This window comes from Saccopteryx bilineata, chromosome 8 (assembly GCF_036850765.1).
Source record: "Saccopteryx bilineata isolate mSacBil1 chromosome 8, mSacBil1_pri_phased_curated, whole genome shotgun sequence".
In the NCBI taxonomy this organism is placed as follows: domain Eukaryota; kingdom Metazoa; phylum Chordata; class Mammalia; order Chiroptera; family Emballonuridae; genus Saccopteryx; species Saccopteryx bilineata.
In genome coordinates this window covers 19,868,031-19,888,572 of record NC_089497.1, presented here as the reverse complement: position 1 = coordinate 19,888,572, position 20,542 = coordinate 19,868,031, and the positions used below count along the sequence as shown (strand labels likewise).

General features: G+C 33.4%; 1 protein-coding gene across 3 annotated transcripts in view; it reads right to left on the bottom strand.

The window, feature by feature from the left end:
- CADM2 (cell adhesion molecule 2) overlaps positions 1–20,542 on the bottom strand; it is a 1,158,136-nt gene that overhangs the window by 100,681 nt on the left and 1,036,913 nt on the right. For 2 of the 3 annotated variants that reach the window (XM_066241147.1, XM_066241149.1), the window contains one exon: positions 4,820–4,939. The exons of the other annotated variant lie outside the window; for it this stretch is intronic. In XM_066241147.1, the coding sequence (XP_066097244.1) occupies positions 4,820–4,939 (120 nt within the window). The remainder of the gene's footprint in view (positions 1–4,819; positions 4,940–20,542) is intronic. 3 annotated transcript variants of the gene reach the window in all.

Genomic DNA, 20,542 nt, shown 5'->3' with positions numbered 1-20,542 from the left:
GAAACCAAGTTTATATTTGATGCAATGATTCATTTGGATTTTTACAAAGGTTATATAAATAATTTCATCGTCACTTTTAGGATTCCCCTCGCATCTGAATTATTGAAATGCATGAAGTATTTGAAAATATTAATAGTTATCTCTTTATATCTATTACATTTAGGGAATTTACAGTCTTGCAGAAATTAAAACAGAGAGCAATTAAGAGTTTAATTTTTCTGTCCTGATAAATATAAAAGTTAGAATTGTAAATCATAATTAAAATCATGAAAAATAGACATAGCCATTGATATATATGACTATGTAGTTCATATGTTTCCTTAATTTTTAATACCTATTTTATCATCTAGAAAATGAGGGTACTGTTAAAGATTCCTAGATTATGACAGTTATTATGAAGTGAATATAGTACAATATGATAAAAATAAAAAATGTTTTCAAATTAAACGCACCATGCTAAAATAATATTAATACTAAAAATCACATTAGGTCACTTGATACAATTTTATAAATGATCATATTTAACTCATTAAAATTTATCACAGTGACCTAGTAATACTCCACAAACATTTATAAGCAGGTGTACATATGCCTTCTAAATTGAATACTGGGCTAATTAGACTGCTAGTCTCAAATGCCTGTAGTTTCCAAAGGCAGAAATTAAAATATGTTGTAGCAATCATCTTTTGTAATAAAAATTGTGAAGAGATCTATAAAATTTTCATATTTTATTATATATTATATATATGTGATAAACTGACATAATATATATCAAGAATACTATAACACGGAAAGTTTATAAACTGCTGTTGAATTCAAAGATGGATGGATAAAGTTCCATGTACTCTAATAACATCTTTTATCTATTTTATGTAATCAATTAATATAAGCTTGTAATTAAGTGGTGATCAGTACACTAACACCAAAGGATTCTGCCAGAATTAAAACTATAATTACTGTAGAAAAATATACCGCTTCATTAATTGTATGATCCAACTACATGTAAACACATTTGTTCTACAAAAAAGGACTGAAAGATATCTTGTCATACACTAAGTGTTGATTATGTTTCCAGAACTCTACTTGGTAGACAACAGTCAAGAGGACCTGGGAATTAAGTGCTTCTATTAAGTGTTTATCATATTTATAATGAAACTGCTGAGGCTCAGTTTCATTCACTGTCCAAGACCCAAGACTCTGTATACAGATAAACCAAAACTTCACAACCAAAGATGTCTCCAGGGCTCACTCTCTGTCTTTCCCAGGACTGCTCATGTTTGCTCATTTTCCTGTATTCTCACACCTTGTTTTAACTAGATACTGCTAATTGCTAGCTTTTCTTTCATATGGTTGAAGATCTTCCTCTAACAAGGGATCCATGTCATGTATTAACTGAAGAGATGTGCAAATTCTCTAGGTTATGAGTGACAATTTGAGTAGTTTCCTTTGCTCTATTTCATCCTGATTTATAATATAGCCATAGCTATGATTTCATAAGTTCATTTTAAATTGCTGTTCATCATATCTTAGGGAGGAAAACTCAGCAATAGTTAGAGTGATGTGAGAGTGCCAATGGGGACATGAGCAGTGATTCATGTGTGGTCATTAATTAGACAGACAGGAAAATTAATTATAGTTAGTATACTTCAGATTATTGAATGAGAGAAAGTGACAAAATGTAAACTTTTAAAAAAAATCTGCAAGCTGAAACTATTTAGTTCTCTTTCATTCTTAGCTTTTCTTAATAAATATATTCTTATTATGATATCTACCTTTTAAACCGTATTTTTGAAACATCTTTCACTAATTTAAAATAAATAAATTCCATTTAAAATATAATTGCATCTGAAAACTTTAATTTAATAAGTAATACACAAATAAGGGAAAATTATATAGTAACTTAGAAGGGATGAGTAGAAACTTCATAACAATATTGAGGTACTGACTGAATCTTCCGCTCCTTCAGTTATGAACGAAGGCATTAATCACGCAAATGACCTTGGTGACTTTCCTCAGTCCTTAATTGTTGAAGATAGGAAGGAAAAATAAGCCTTCAACTAACATTCAATGTCAGCATTATTATTTTTTTCTATAGAAAATAGAAAATATGGGTTGACTAACATGTCTTTCCATAAACATTGTTGCCATTTGAAAAATATTCTTTTAACTGGTTAGTAAAAAGAGAGCAAATGTGTGTATGTGTGTGTGTGTGTGTGTTTCTTTGAGGTTTATTTGTGTGTTCATATGAAGGAGATTAATTCTTTTAGCACTTTTAAAATCCATGTATATAGTTCATAGATATAAAGTTTATAAAACATCTTAGGAAACATATAAGTAAGAGAACTTACTTGAAAAAAATATAATATTGCTTTCATTTTAACAGGCTGGTTAAAATTATAGGTAACATATCAAGATACATGTGAACTATTATAAAAGAATGTTGTTAAACACTTCATATTAAAATAAAACACTTTTATCTTAGTTATATATATCATATAGTATATACATCATATATATATACATCATATATATATGTATGTACTGCAGAATAAAGAATATAAATAGTTTTCTAATTAAAAAACACTGGTTATTTTTTGGCAAAATGCATTAATTTAATTGTTAATGATTTTAGATGCAACACCTTTAATTTCTGTAATTTTAGGACCAGACACAGTTCCATACACACACACACACACACACACACACACACATATGATATATATATGTATATATAACAGGTCTTCAATAAATATTTGTTGAAGAAGGAATGCATCACTGATTATAGTCTATAAGGAGGTCTTCAAAATAAAATTTTGAATCAAGATTTCTCTCTCCTTTTCTATCAATTGGAACATAATATTATCACTGAGATTTGTTAGCATAGAATAATTACATTTCATTTAAATTTTTGTTTGTAAACATCTTCAAAAATGATAAATTAAAGCAAAGTATAACTTTAGATATCTTGTACTTTATATAATTTCAGAAAGTCTTATTTACCTTTTTCTCCATCTTTATTATTTTCATCTCATTTTAATGTAAATTGCAATGAGAAAGAACTTTAAACTCTTCCCACTTGTAGATTTAACTCAAATACAATTTATTTAGTAGTCCTAAAACAAGCCTAGGTATTTTGAGAGATCCTTAATGCTACTATCAAACTTTAGCTATCAATCCTATACACTGTATAACATTTGAATGATTATTAGAAAGTAATTGTAAAATAAAAATATTTTGAAACAAGAGAAGAATCTTATGATAACTGTAAAGTAAAAGCCAGAAACGCAATTTAACTTTGAGAATTAATAAAAATTTCAAGAAAAATAGTATAATTGAACAATCTTTATAAATGAAGAAAAACAATTTTAAGCTTGCCATTGGTAAAACATTAATTATATATATATTAATGCAAAGTCCTAATAATTTCAAGTTAAATTGTTAAGTTTAACACATATTAGTATAGCCATCATGACACAAAACACATATGAGAATTAGAAAAAGACAGACTTAAATAAGAAAAATTTTCTCTGAATATTGCTTATGCAGAAATAAAGTTTACAATGTGTTTTTCTGTTATATACTCAAACAACTATTAATCATCTAATAATTACTTTATGACTGCTCAATAATAATTTTTACATTTTTGAACCATATGTAATTATTCTTTTAACTGGTTAGTAAAAAGATTAACCAGTCCTTAAATATTACTTTCATATCTTTAAATGTTGCTTTCCTTGAGGCAAAATGCTTATTAATAAACTGATAAAGACCCTGGCCTGTTGGCTCAGTGGTAGAGCATCAGCCCGGCATGTGGATGTCCCGGGTTTGATTCCCAGTCAAGGCACACGGGAAAAGTGTTCATCTGCATCTCCACCCTTCCCCCTCTTGCTTTTCTCTTTCTTTCTTTTCCCTTCCTGCAGCCATAGCTCAACTGGAGCAAGCTGGCACTGGGAACTGGGGATGGCTTCATACCCTCTGCCTCAGGTGCTAAGAAGAACTTGGTTGCTCAGCAATGGAACAAAGCCCCAGATGGTCAGAGCTTCACCCCTTAGTGGGCTTGCCAGGTGGATTCTGGTTGGGGTACATGTGGGAGTTTGCCTCTTCCTCCCTGCCCCTCACTGAATAAAACTATAATAATAATAAATTTAAAAATAAATAAATAAATAAGTAAACTGATGCCAGAAATGACTCATGGAGCCATTATCAATTCCTATCATTTTGGACAACTCTGGAATATTTGATTTTAGAACATTCTGTCAGACTAAGTGGATTCATTCAGCAAATCATTTTAGGATAATATATAGATTATTTACTGAACAGTTCTATGTTTTTATATAGTTTATAACAAATTATGAATTATGTCAATTTTAGAACCAATTCAACACTGGGTATTTAAATCTGGTTGCAGAGAAATAAGAACTCATAACATTAAATTAGAATCTTAAAGAAGTAAAAGCTATCTCTGCATCCTTGAACATCTTATTTCTTTATTAGAATTTAAAAGACAAGGTAAAAAAAATTAGTATTCCATGTTCACATATTAAATTGCTCAATATTTAGAATTCCATATATTTTTAAACTTATACTCTGGAATATTTTCATCATAGTCATAAGTGACACTAAAAATGTATAACATGTCATTTGTCTTATATCCTATTTCAATCAACCTTAACTTATAGTAATTTAAGTAATTTAATTAGTTCTTATGATTAAGAAGAAATTGGATCTCAATTTTTCTACCCTTAAAAAAAAAAACAAAAAAAACCTTGAAAGCTCCATTTGATGTGTTTCTAGGCCATAACAAAGAAGCATACTGTACCTCTCATGCTGTTGGTTGTTGCAGATGTGGTTGGGCTGGTTGCTATGGCTACAGTGGTTGTGACTGTTGCAGTGGTAAGGGAGGGGATGATAGTAGTGGGAAGCAAAGTGTTGGGAACATCTGGTGAGTGGAAAAGAAAATATAAAACAAAATCATATCATGCAAACAAAAGAGAAACACAAATGATTCAAATTATAAATACATAGATCTTACTTAGGTTTAACTTGAACAAGCTTAAACGGATTATAAGGTACAAAGCTGGCTGTACCTCACCGTTCTTGTCATTTTTTGATTCACTTTCTTTTCGTGCTCCTCTACGAAAGTAAAAACTTGGAGCAATATTTGAGAACAAACAGATTGTTCGCCATCTTCAGAGTGAAATTTAAAATGACAAGAATTCATGTGTTCGCCGAGTCATTTAAAAAGTTTGACATGCAGTAGCAAAGTACATAAAGCTAAAACAAAAAAAAAAATGACATGCTTTGTCAAAGAAGTAAACAAAGAAACAACACAAGTGAAATAAAAACAGATAACACCACCAAATAAGGTTAAAGAAATGTTAACGATGAATGAGTATATATGCATGTTAAGTGCTTTTAGATTTTTTTTTCATTTAAGAAAACTTAATGATAGGATATATGGTGAGAAAAATCTTTAGAAACAAAAAGGATGAAGCTAATTGTTATTATTATTACTTTGTTTTTCCTTTTCCCACAAATGATGTTAAATATACAGCTTAGAGTTTTGTGATTCTTACCCTGGTTAGCTGGTAACGCCTTCTAACAAATTTGCAGTACCTAGGAGTCTTTAACAAGTATTGAGTCAACTAGCATGAAACCCAATATTCTGAAAAGTTTATTATTTATTTTATTTGGCATACCTAGGATAGGTTATTGAACATGTACTTGAAGCATAACATTTAACCCCTAACCCATAATTAGTAGAAGTTGCCAAAAGTTAACGATAAATCCAAATATAGAGAACATAATAAATAGAAAGAATAGCTCAGAGTTTTAACACAAAAATCTTCCTTCCTTTCACCTAAAACAAGCTGAAAATTTGAAGAGCAGCAAAGAGAATATTGAGACAATATAGTCAGTGTCAAGCTGTGAGAACTTCAGTAAGATCCTTAGAGAGTCAAGTCTTGTCTCAAGTGGATAGGCATATAATTTACACAGTAAGGAATTTAAAAACAGTTCCCAAATTATATTTAATTACTATGCTAGGGGTTGATTTTGCATGTTGCCACACAGCCCCAATATATTCAGAGTGTTTGACAGATTATTTTGCTATTAAAAGCCTTCCTGTCAGTCTTTCTCTTAAAGTCTTTTGAGTCACACCAAAAATTTTCTAGTGCTTGACTTCTGAAAAATAGCCCACCCTACTGGATTCTCAGACTTCAACCTGCTGATTATCTACACTGCAGAAATAGCAAACAGCATGTGACCACTAGCTTATCTCAGGTATTGATGTTTACACCTCGTTTTCAACATAGAAAGTGCTTCCTGGCCTGTCAAATTAAAAAAATAACCTTCCGGAAAACTCAATGTTGCTACATTAATCACTAGGGAAAATAGGTATTGCCTGGCGTGAGATTACCATGATCATAAAGTAGAACTAACTTTAACACTGTAGATGAATAAATATTATGTATATGTACACATACACGTCTCATTTACTAATTTTTATAACAGTTTCTTATTTTCGCAGTAAGCTTTTCTAAATAGTTTAGGAAGGCCAAAATTAAAACATGTTTTGTCAAATTTTTAAGTGAGTTTCTAACTTTCACAGGTATCTAAAATTGAAAATAATACTTCATCTGTTTGTTTACACATTAGGATCTCAAAATATATGTATTTAATTAGTGCAAAGAAAAATATCTTCCAGGGCTATCAAATACAAGAATATACAATATTTGTTCTTTAAAACTCCATGTAAATAAAATATTAGCAAGCTTACTACAGATTATACAATATTAGGGATTTGCTATCAGACAATGGGTTAGAATGACTCCATTGGATCTTAAAAGCAACCATTTAAAACTAGTTGATTCTTAAGAATTGGAACACAAATAACAGATTTTATTTTATTTTGGTTTTAGTTTAACCAAAAAACATAATTTGGGTCTTATTTGTTTATTTTTTCCTTATTTTATATCAACTAAGATAGTTAATAATGAATCCTGATTTATTTTAGAAAGAGTCTATATATTATCAGATATTATAATATATATAAAAAGTTATTAATTAACAAAATGTTTAATGAATAAAAAAGGTATTGTAGGAAGTGAAAATAATTAGATTTTTGTTGTCTAGATCTGATCAGAGAAATTAGTAAATATGGTAAAATTATTTATATATAATTTAAATCCTAACAAGAGAAATGTAGTTGTTCCAAATCAGAATTAAAATGTATTTTAATTAATTAGGAATTGTTCAAATGTTATATTACAATTGTTAAAAATTTTTATCACTATGTATATATAATTTTGATTGCTTTAAAATATTTGTTAGTAAATTAACTCTTAAGGGAGAAATTTTTAACTATATACTAAAACAGATAAAACGATGAAATGAATTTATGATTATAAAAGGATATTAAAATAAATTCACAGAGGTCCATGTTTTATTACTGAAAATATGTACATATATATTAGGTATATACATTTCTATAGTAATTTGAATTATATATAGCTATAGTAATTTAGGGATTATCTTTAAAGAAAAAGTATGAGCATTTTATTGATGAGACTAAGAAAAGTAAAAGTATCAAGAAGACATAATAATAGTTGCTTATAGTTTTATCTTAAATGAAGTGTGACATATTAAATTATACTTTTCATTTTACTTGTATCATATATATAAAGTACTGTTCTCATGTAAAAGCAAAATTCAAGATTAATTCAATAATGTCAGACAAAACCCTAAATCTAGTCAATTATACAATTGCATAGTAGTGCAGACAAAGTCTATGTAGACTGCAAAAATTATTCGTGTGATTAAAAGTTCGGTTACAAATAAAGTAATGTAAATAGGATGAATTACTTCTGTAAGAATCTAATCACTTGAAGAAGCACAATTTCAGCTCATACAACAAAGTTGTTGAATCAGGAAATTAAAATCTGTGTCCAGGAACCATGGTTCAACTTTGTTAATGATAAACTTATCAGTTCATCATCTGTCCTGCTCAACCCGCATGACTCTGATTTGAACTTCAAACAGCACCCACCACTGTTTTGAGGCACCACAATGTTAAATTTTCTGAAACAACAGGGCTAGAGTTTCTCAGAGCATATATGAGCGGCCTTCTTTATTTCTGCCAGTGCTGAGTTAACAGGAACAAAGCAGCCGAAGCCCAGCACACAGGAAGACATCTGACCTTGACACAGTGCTTTTCCCAAATTTCAGATTAAACTTTGTTCTCCTGTCAGTCATATTCTCATAGCCACATCCTATTTCATGACATATCATAAGTTTTCTCTTTCTTGTCTGTCTTTTAAGTTCAGTTTAAATGTGATCTCATTTGTAAATCACCTCCAGTATTCCAAAGAGTTAATATCTTCCTTCAATATATTTTTAAGCACTTTGCACAAACCCTACACATGGTTATTACATAGTATAACACTATGATATTTATGTATATCTCTTTCCAATAAACTGTAAGTTCTGTCTTTATAAATCAGTGTCTTTGGTATTAAAAATATCACTTTGCTTTGGGATCACCCAATCCCCATCTTAAAATAGCTCCTTTTTTCTTTTTTAATTTTAATTTTTTATTTATTCATTTTTAGAGAGGAGAGAGAGAGAGGGAGAGAGAGAAACAGAGAGGGAGAGAGAAGAGAGAGAGACAGAGAGAGAGAAGGGGGGAGGAGCTGGAAGCATCAACTCCCATATGTGCCTTGACCAGGCAAGCCCAGGGTTTCGAACCGGTGACCTCAGCATTTTCAGGTCGACGCTTTATCCACTGCGCCACGACAGGTCAGGCTCCTTTTTTTCTTGATGTACTTAATAATAAAATGTTACTCTTAAGTTTCAGCCTGATTACAACCTGTTCTGTGAGGAAATCCTTGACCAACAATATACGAACTGATTTCCCTTCTTTCTGAATAGTCATCATGCTTTTGAATTTATTTACTACTTTCCTCACATTTTTACCAGTCCTCTGGGCCCCCATGACAATGATGCTTAACTTCACGACACCTTACTATATATGGGAAACCACACCTGAATTATTTGCCTCCCACTAGCTCCACACCTTTTTGCTTCTCCTTCCCAGTGGATTGTGTGTATTACATAATACATGTGGGATGGTAACATATACATTTTTCTCTAATTTACATAATCAACTACACCCTACAATTCTAATTCCTATTAATAATAAAGTTCATCATACATGGACTACATATCAAAGCTCTTCATGAAATCAGTGGTTGAAAAGTGAAAGGCTGTCACTTGCATTTGGCACTTAAAATAAATTACTTGTATTTTTTTTTCTATGAATCAACAAGATGATAAGAAAACAGAGAACAGAGACTCCACGTTATACAATACTTCTGTACTTCTTAGGATAACTTGTTCTATGTTTTGAATTTGACTGAGGTTTATAAATAAAGATTCCTCTGGTGATAATGACAATGATGCCAGTAGATAGGAAACTATCATTTTTAATAACATGAATCAGCATTTGAACCTTAAACATGGTTAGTATTTGTAAAAAAAAAAATACTTCTCCCCTTTCTTTTATGATATAGGAGATAGTTTTTAGCAATTCCTGCTTAGAATCTTCAAATTTAAATAATTATTAGAAAATTAAAATGCAGCATATTGAAAGCTCATATTCTTTTTTTTTTTTTTTTTTTTGCATTATTCTGAAGCTGGAAACGGGAAGGCAGACAGACTCCCACAGCACCTGACCGGGATCCAGCCGGCACACTCACCAGGGGGTGATGCTCTGCCCATCTGGGGCATTGCTCGGCGACCAGAGCCATTCTAGTGCCTGAGGCAGAGGCCACAGAGCCATCCTCAGCGCCCAGGCCAACTTTGCTCCAATGGAGCCTTGGCTGTGGGAGGGGAAGAGAGAGACAGAGAGGAAGGAGAGGGGGAGGACTTGAGAAGCAGATGGGTGCTTCTCCTGTGTGCCCTGGCTGGAAATCGGACCCGGGACTCCTGCATGCCAGGCCGATGCTCTACCACTGAACCAACCGGCCAGGCCTGAAAGCCCATATTCTGAATGCAGTTTTCCAATAATTTAAAAGTGTTTAAGCTCCAAATCATCACATCACATTCAAAGTAATAGGAAAGTGCCCCTTTTACCCAATCCTAATGGAGGAATTCAAAAATATGTAACCACATTTTGTCATTGGAGCTAATTAGAGCACAACAGATCCTCTATAACCTTGTCAAAATGAAATCAGTTCCAACAAGCACTGTGTACAATAAATTGAAGAGTGGTACAGCACCTTTTTTCTAATAACGAGCTTTTCAGGTTAAAGGTATGTTCTGTTCTCTACAAATGCGGTGCACAATAATTTCAACTTGTCAACCTGTTTTTGTTTTGTAGCAGTTTCTCTTTTTAAAAATGGCATTCTGGCCCATTCAGAATGGATTTTTGAAGCAAAATTAAGTCTAAAGTGTCTCAGAAGCTTTAGCGCTTGTTTCTTTCCCAAACTAGTGTTCAATAGGGAGAAAAAAAAATTGCCCTTTAGTCGGAACTCCGTATGTCTGCTTACTTACTACTTTATGTCAATAACTCCCCAGGGTGGTCCCAGGATAATCAAGAGTGAATCCAAACCAAGGATTATTAGTTGGAGATACAGAAGGGACAGAACTCAATGTATATTAGAAGTATTAAGTTAAAAAAAAAAAGTATCTTTTGGATAGAAGCTATTCACATTTTCCTAGCCTTAAAAATAATAGGGCATCCTCAACGTTTTTACTGGTAATTGCACTGTCATTGGAAGAAATTATAAGAGAAAAAGTTTACTGTATTTGCTTATTTGCCTGCGCAGAGGACATCTTTCTGTTCCCATTATGCTCAGCTACGTGTAGCAGGCTATGCGGATTGCAGTGTAAGAATGGAGAACAGCACCAAGGCTCCTATTAAATGACAAGCACCAGGTTGACAAGGCCCCAACCTGCCAGCGATGCCTCTTCCTCACGTGCTATGTGGTAACCTCATCTGCTTCACAGAAAGGAACCCTTTTAAAAAATCAGATTTAAATAAATCCCTTTTCATCCCTCTGATAATTTCCACTGGCTTCCCATACTAAATGGAATCCTTTTACAATAAAAAAAAAATGCTATTCTTGAAAATGAAAAGTGCTGCAATTTTAAACTGTAGGTGGTAACCAACAGTCCTATGTAATTACAAGAAAAGTTTATGAAAAAAATCAGTCTGTTATTTGAAAAAAAAAAAAGTACGCGTTATTTTCTTTTAAAATGCTCCTTTACATTCCAAACTGAGAAAAGCAAAGAGAAATTTAAAGTAGAAAAAAAAAAAATGCCTTTGAAGTGAAGGGGCCTACATTATTGAGCTCCATCCACTTTAAAATTGCGAGCTCTCTCCTAAAAATACTTTACCAAAAAGTAAATCAGATAATTGGATCAAATACTTTAAGTTTTGTTAGTTTGTCAGTTTCCTAGGTCAGAATAGGACTGTTAGACATTAAAAGAAAAACTCAAATGTGAATATACGCAAGAGGAAGTGTAATATATTAGAAAAAACACTGATTGAGAAACCCATATATTTGAATTTTTTTTCTAGGTTTGTGATAATACAGCAAAGAGACTATTTGAATACAATTAAACTTCTACCCACCTATACTGTCTCATCTTAAAAATGAAGAGTTTAAACCTGGCCATTTAAATAAATGTTGTGTACCAGGTTCTAAATTAGTGATGGATCACAGTTAATATTCTGAAAGAAAAATACTTTTACTCAAGAAAACTTGTAAATGCAAACATTTTTGTGTGATTTTAGGAGATGCAAATAGCCTTTAACAGTGTTGGTTCACATGTAAAAAATGTGGCCCTATCTGGTTGGCTCAGTGGTAGAACATCAGCCTAGTGTGTGGCAGTCCCAGGTTTGATTTCTGGTCAGGGCACACAGGAGAGGTGACCATCTGCTTCTCCACCCCTACCCCTTCTTTCTCTGTCTCTCTCTCCCTCTCCTGCAGCCCTGGCTTATTCAAGCAAGTTGGCCTTGGGTGCTGACGATGGCTCCATGGCCTCACCTCAAGCATTAAAATAGCTTGGTTGCTGAGCAATGGCACAAGATGGGCAGAGCGTTGCCCCATAAGGGGCTTGCCAGGTGGATCCCAGTTGGGGTGCATGCAGGAGTCTGACTCTCTTCCTTCCCACTTCTCACTTAATTAAAAAGAAAAAATGCAATAAAGTAAGCTCATATGATATTTCATATTGTGCTACTTCACTATGCTACCAAAGATTTACAATTTTTAAAATGTTGGTGTTAAACTATAAGTTAATACAGTGCACTGATTTTAGTGAATTCTAATGGTCACATTTCTTATATGACAATTTTTAAAGGTAATAAAATGAATCCAGATATATTTGATACTATAATATTAAAGCTTATTTAAATAAAAATGAGCACCTATAAAACTCCACTTTCAGTATCACCCATCACCTAAATCCCTAATATATAGAGTCCTCATGCATAGCAAGCTTTTCTTAACCTTAGAAAAGGTTATTTAAAGAAATGACTCCTGCATAGGATTTAGCTGTACAAACCGATAATCTCCTAATTATACTAAACCTGTATTTACATTTAAATTATGATCTTAATAAAAGAAGCGAACATTTCAACCAAAGTAACATATTTCTGATTGTGGAATATCACAATTAATGAGGAGACCTTGACAACATCTCTGAAATTGCATCATGGTGAAACAAGTAAAAACACTCCACTGTTTTATTTTTACTAAGGAATTCAGGGATGATTGATAGTGGTTATTTCTTTCTTATAGGAGCCACAGTGCCTGGTCTGACACTTTGAACATAGTAGATTCTCAAGAAAGATTTCCTGCAATAGTAAATATTGGCAAGTATAACATTGTGATGGAGGTTTTCAGGACATGATTCAGTGAAATTTTTTATTTGGCTAGATATAAATGTTATCTCTATAAGAGATCTAGTGTTCCAAAAAAAAGGTCAACTTTTAGTTAGCAATAATTATAGAATTTTGCAAATAAACACATATGAAGTCAAAGATTAACATTAGATATTTTAATTTTTCTATATGCAGTATTCATATTGTGTATTGCTTAACTCTATAAATTACAATTTATATATGAATTGCCAAGCAAATATATCTGGTTTCTTTTTCTAATATAATATGGAAATTAAAAGCCTTGATTTTGGTGATCAATGAATGAATATCAATCATGCTGATTTTACTCAGAAGTTAAGGCAGTCTGTGTAAACACACATATACATATATGTATATAAGTCTATATGTGTGCATGTGGTTATGGTATATGTATGCATATATCATACATACATATATTATTTTACTAAAGTTTCTTTTTTGAAAAGAGAGAGACAAAGAAATCTAATCATTAAAGAAATATAAATTAATTGCTTATTATTTAGAAGGTACAGTCTGATTTTGTTTTGTTTTTTGTTTGTTTTTTTGGTGAGAGGCAGAGAGGCAGAGGGACAGACTTCTGCATGCGCTCCAGCCAGGACCCACTTGGCAAGCCCACTATGGGGCAATGCTCTGCCCATCTTGGGCGTTGCTCCATTGCTCGCAACCAAGAGCTATTTTATCATCTGAGGAGAGGCCATGGAGCCATCCTCAGAGCCTGGTGGGAGGGGGATAAATTGCTCCAACCAAGCCATGACTGTGGGAGGGAAAGAGAGAGAGCAGGGAGAGAGGAAAGGGTGAAAAAGCAGATGGTCACTTATCCTGTGTGCCCTGGCTGGGAATCAAACCTGGGACTTCCGCATGCCAGGCCAATGCTCTACTGCTGAGCCAACTGGCCAGGGAAGAAGGCAGTCTTAAGAGAGAGATGAAGAGATAAACAATATGTATAAGATCTCTTATTTCAAGGAAGTCATAATCTACTGGTTGAACATAATATACAGATACATACTATAAGCATATAAATATACATATATATATAAAATAAAAATACAAATAATTAAAATACCACATAATGCAATTCCCTTCTGAAAATTAAAATGAAATGATATATGACTGGGGTTAATTTAGATTAGAATGGACAAAAGTGGCCTCTCTGAAAAGGATTGAGTAATACGAAATCTGTATGATAAAAAGAGTTGTAAAAAGCAGCATTCATGACATTCCTTATACTTCCTGGACAAACATTCTAGGCAGATGCCTCTCTAAAAAGAGAAAAACTTGGCCCTGGTCAGATAGCTTGGCTGGTTAAAGCATCTTCCTGAAGCTCAGAGGTTGCAGGTTCAATCCCCAGTCAGACCACATACAAGAACAGCTTGATGTTTCTCTCTCTTTCTCTCTCTCTCTCTCTTTCTACTTCTCTCTCTCTAAAATCAATAAAAATAAATATTAAAAAATTGAAAGAGAATCAGCTCGACGTCTTAGAGAAGTTGAAAGAGGACCAGGGAAACATTAGTGACTTCATAGAAAGTAATGAGATGTCAGAGATATAGGCTGGTAGCATACTGTGCTGGGTTTGGTGAGTTATGGCAACAAAGATTCGGGTTTTATACTAAGTGTGATAAAACGCCTGTGGAGAAATTTAAATGGAGAAAAGATATGAAAAAATACACATTTAAAATATTTATATATTTTATCTGTGTGGGAAATAGATTGGAGCGCTAGAAGCACGGAAGCAGGAAACCCACTCAAGAATCTTTAAATAGCCTCAGATTGAAAGGATGGTGGAAAGAAGTGGTTATTATTGGGGGCCTGGTTTGGAAATAGTGTCCAAAAATTTGTTGATGAATGATAGAGAATGGTAGAGAGAAATAAAGAATGAATTTTAGATTTTGTAATAAAATCATAATTTATGCTGTTGCAATGTTTGTAAAAATTACATTGTAAGAAGCCACAAAACAAGTTTTGTGTAAAATCTGTATCATCCAGTTAGGTGTGACTTTGTTTCTGAAGACAGATGCCCAAAATGTCCTCCATGAACCACTGTCGCTTGAATTCTCCAATGAATGAATGATAGTTGTGTCGGTGGGAGAGCTCTGTACTTTTTTGTCAAGTTACAATATAGCTTATTGGCACATAAAAAAAATCTAGAAAGCCTGAGGGCCATGGGTTCTACCCTTCTGTTTACTTCACTGCTATTGAGAGAACAGATTATTTATAAATCGTGAAAGACAAAGTAATTAACATATTGAAGTTACTGAGTGTTGGACTCTTTCCTGCCTTCAAGCAGGAATGAGAGAGCTTTTCCTCGCGGATGTTTCCTCAGTAGTCCATCTCAATGTCACAGAAACATTTACTACAGAGTGCTGTCTGTGAACAGAATTTCTACCCTGCACGGTGAAACCTTAATTTATCCACTTCATGCTCATCTTAAAACAAAGAAGTGCTAAACTCCGCTGAGTATGCTTGCGCACACACACACCTTCAAAACTGCTTTCGAAGGAAAACAGTGCTCCTCTCTCCACTATGTGACCCCATTCCACTTCTCTCTGCAGAGCAATGTGTTCATTCAGCCAGAGGTACTCCTTCCCCACGGGCATCATGGAAATCTCTGTGTAATAATGTCCAGAAGTAATGTGTTTTCTCTCAACTATTAAAGAAGGTGCTGTTTTCTGACTCGTCCAACTTGTTTACTGTCTGGAAAGTTTCAACTGGAGATGAGAGCAGCAATCATGGGGCTCTTCTATTAGAGCAGTGGTCCCCAACCCCCAGGCCACGTACCGGTACTGGTCCATGGGCCATTTGGTACCAGTTCGTAGAGAAAGAATAAATAACTTACATTATTTCCGTTTTATTTATATTTAAGTCTGAACGATGTTTTATTTTTAAAAAATGACCAGATTCCCTCTGTTACATCTGTCTAAGACTCACTCTTGATGCTTGTCTTGGTCACGTGATACATTTATCCATCCCACCCTAAAGGCCGGTCCGTGAAAATATTTTCTGATATTAAACGGGTCCGTGGCCCAAAAAAGGTTGGGGACCACTGCATTAGAGCACTGTTTGTTGTCCGTAAGGATGTTTTTCTATCCTTTTCTCCCTACTCCGTCTATTTTTCCACCTAGGCTTCTAAGACAGCTTCTCCAAAGGAAAAATGCTCATTATGAGTACACAGGGTTAGTTTACCAACTGGTAAGTCTATTTCCATGTGAGGAAACAGATTTTAGCTGAATTCCTTTTAATGTTTGCTAGGCTCTAGATCTGTTCATAATCCAGGCTTCTCTTTCCTGCCCGCTACCCACACATCTGACCATGAAAGATGTGTTGTCTTGCTTCCATCATAATGCCCTGTATCACCTTTCTTAACAGAACAACCAAGCAAAACAGTGGAGCAGCCTCTCAATGTTTCTAAATGTTGCATGGCTAGATAATTGCAATAATAAATGTATACGTGACTGCCAACGTTTTGGTCTACATGTTTATTATGATGCACAGAGTATATTTTTTCATTATAACGGAATGAAAGTCCTCATTAACTTTGGCATCATTGATAATCATCACATGAACATGCAAGATATATACTCTAAGAGTAGAAAATATGAATTATAATCATGCTTACTTAATTCTAGGGTAAAGTCAATGTAAAAACAAATTTAGGATATTATTTTATTATACTTCAGAGTCATTACTGCATTCACCTACACATATATGAATCATTTTTGCTAAATTTAGGATCAGGTACTAAAATCCCTAAGGCAATTCAATTTATATTTTGTACACTAGTTAATTATTTAAAAGAGACCCCAGATGGCTTAGAAGTGTTTGGTAAGCTGAAAGAAAGGCTACCTGCCATTATTCAATTAGCTCTGTCTTATAGTAAGCAAATCAACTAAAATGGCAAATTAGCACTGAAGAAAGAAAGTGAAGTTGCATTTACTTATAGTAAATAAGCCACAAAACTTGGAAGCTTGACTTGCTGAAGGAGTCTGTAATATCTCAGTGTATAACTTTCTGTCCCTGAGTATTTTTGACATTTATTATTAACAATAAAAGCAGAGTGAAATGAAAATAGCAGTTGTATCAATTCTTTAAAACTGGGAAGGCAGATTTAATACCTTGATACCTTTCACTAGTCCAAAACACATAGACATTGCTACAAGGTATATTCTTTTTTATTATTAAAATTAAAAATCTGAAACAATCTTTTTGTAATGGTTCTTACTATAACAATAGAGTGTGATGAATCCTAATCAATATATGTGTTATTTGCAGGTAAATTTTTCTATAAACAAACAAACAAAAAAGCAATATTGCAAATTATTCATCAGAATACATTTCAATAGATAGATGAAAAAATAAAGCGAATCGCATCATGATATTTTAGGGATACCAAATCAGCAACTGCCAGTAAACTAGCAGAACAGAAATATAAACAACCTCTTTATTCTGCTTTATTTTCTACTATGATAATACTAGGTATGGAAAATTTTACTTGTTTTTCTAAGTTCACAAAAATAAAATTTACTAAAAATGCAAAATGTACATGCATAAAGTAAAAATGTGGCAAGGGGCATGGTGACCAATTTCATTTCAAATAATAATAATAAGAGTTAAGATGAAGAAGTTATGAATTGTTATAAAAGTATATTCAGCCTGACCAGGCGGTGGCGCAGTGTATAGTGCATCGGACTGTGATGCGGAGGACCCAGGTTCGAGACCCCGAGGTCTTCAGCTTGAGCGTGGGCTCATCTGGTTTGAGCAGAGCTCACCAGCTTGGACCCAAGGTCGCTGGCTTGAGCAAGGGGTTACTCAGTCTGCTGTAGCCCCATGATAAAGGCACATATGAAAAAGTAATCAATGAACAACTAAGGTGTCGCAATGAAAAACTAATGATTGATGCTTCTCATGTCTCTCTGTTCCTGTCTGTCTGCTCCTATCTATCCCTCTCTCTGACTCTCTCTGTCTCTGAAAAAAACCAAAAAACCAAAAAAAAAAAACCCAAAACTATAAAAAGTATATTTATACAAGAAGGAAATAAAGTAATGGAATAAGTTAGAGCAGTGGCAAAACAATCTCAAATCTTATATAAGGGTTACTCTGGTATTAGAGCAAATTTGTAGAGAGAAGGAGAAAAGTGCATTTCAACTCTGTTATGTCTGCCTGGGACCATCCTGATCAGGGTTCTAAATGAAGTGGGTTCTCCACAGAAGGTCTAATTGAACTGCCTGTTACTTTCTTCTATAACCTGGGCCTTTCATAGTAGTGTAGCTACTGGGAGAAGAAACACGCTGTTCATTTTTTTTTTTTTTTACTTGCATTACTTTGTTTCTCCCTGAATTCCAGGGAGGGCTTTGAGGCTGGAGGTCATGCTAAAGAGTTCCAGCAACTGTGTCCGCCTTCCTTTCATATGTTGAAGAGTGGCTATAATCCCCTCTAGAACGAGTGTGAAGGTTGACAAAAGTCATTAGGAAAGTTGAGAAGCAGATGTTTAGAATGTAATGGGAATATGGTCATTTATATTTCATACTCTTCATAGATATTTTCTCAAAACTTCCCAAGTGCTATATATGTTTCTGACACTTTCAAAATAATATTGTTTAATCAGGTGATGACAAATAAATATGAGCCCTGGAATTGCTTACAAGCAGAAAGTAAGATTAGCCTAAGGTCATTTGTCATTCTCTGCAGCCATCCCTTGTGTGATAAATAGGTACCTGCTGTGTTCTCTATACTGAGAGATACAAACCCTGATAGTTTTTGCGTGGGGAGAAGATGTTTTATCTAAGTCCTCTGAATTTGATGTTGCATCAGAGAAACAGGGTGATTTTAACTCTTATCCTTCTCAATGTATGTTGCTAATTTGCCATACTGTTAAATTTTTTAAGTTTTCTATTGCTGAGTTAGCAAGGAGTTAGAATTTTCTTGTTCTTCAATAGAGATAGCCTAATTTATGCTTTGGGTACCATTCAGGGAAGAGTTTGGGCAGTAAATTTTATTCTATACTTGAGTAAGTTTCATGTCAAAGCACCAAATTGATATTGCTCTTGATATCATAAGGCTACTAGTAAGAGTGCAATAATAATAGCCTAATTTGTCATATATCTGTGCCTGATACTGTGTTGGGTACTTTCATTTATGATATGTACCATTAACTTATGAATAATTCAGGAGCATTATTACTATTTTCTAAAAAATCCAGACACTTAGACCATGTTCTTATTGACTTTGAAAATCTACATAATTGTATGGCCATTCTTCTATATAGCTCCTCTACTTTTGTATTATAATTACTTGAATGCTTAACTCATTTTCCATAATAAACTCTACTGACCTTACTCATACAGTACCTTTATAGTCAGTGGATAAATGCTAAATATCTATTTGGCAAATTAATGGATTTTTTTCTCTTGATCTGAGTTCTACAAATAGTAAAACCAGCAATGAAACAACATATCATAAGACCATTAATATGGAAGTAATCAGCCATTCTAAATAAATAGCAGGATCTAATAATAACTTGAGAATAACTTCCATGTTTCTATACATAAGCAAAAATAACAACAAGAACAAAAAAACTACTGTGCTCACAGAAATTAATGGTAAACTATGACTATCATGTTTTTCATTGCTGAGTTTGTTAATAAAAAAATGCTACTTTCTTTTCCAAAGCAATTTCGACAATGCAAATATTTCATAAGTATAATGTTTTATCCTACAAGTATTTGTATGCTCAAATTTCTTAGGCCTTGTATGAAGGGTGAATTTTTTACTGGCAGTTTCAAATTAACATCTATAGTTCTAATGCTGAAATTTGCTAAAGTATAATTAGGAAGGGGGGGGCCTTCCAGTGTCCAAAAACAAAATATCAGTGTTGTTAACAATTAAGTGCAATAACATATAAGTAAGGAACTTCCACTAACACCTATAGAAAAAAATCTAACCATTAAAGTGGCATCTATATAGCAGATGATTTCACAAGAAAGTGCTCAGACCTCTATCTAGTTAACAGTTAATAGAGCCTAGGCAAATGTGATACAAAGACACAGTCTCAGCTCACGAATGGCCCTTCTGGGCCAGAGCTGTAGTAAATTCTCACAGCTAATGTCAAATCAACCTTGGTGTAAAAGATAACAGGGTGAAGTTCTCACAAATGATCACTTATCACTTCATTCTGAAAACGCAGACAGCATTCATTATAGATCGGAATGCCACTCAATTTTCATCATTTTGGTAAGGTTTTGAAACAGCCAAACTATTAACAGAGGAGAGTAGCTTTCTATGTTTATAAAACCAGGGACTAATGAAATATTATAATGTGTGTGCAAAAGGGGTGAAAAAAAACACCTTTATTTTGTAATGAACCCAATTGGAACCCTTTTAAGAACAGTATAATATGGTTTCCCTGTTTCATCGAGCCTTTCATTACTTGTGTCAATAATCCTAGGTAAAGTACTGTTGAACTTCACAGCATTTACATAGTAGCATGAATAGTATTAATCTATGGGGTGCTTTTGATGAACTGTAGTTCAAAAAGCGAAGCCAAAAATGACTTCTTACAAGTGCTTAGGGAAGTATTTACTAGAAATATGTCAACTGCCAACTACCTAAATGCAGCTTGGCTAC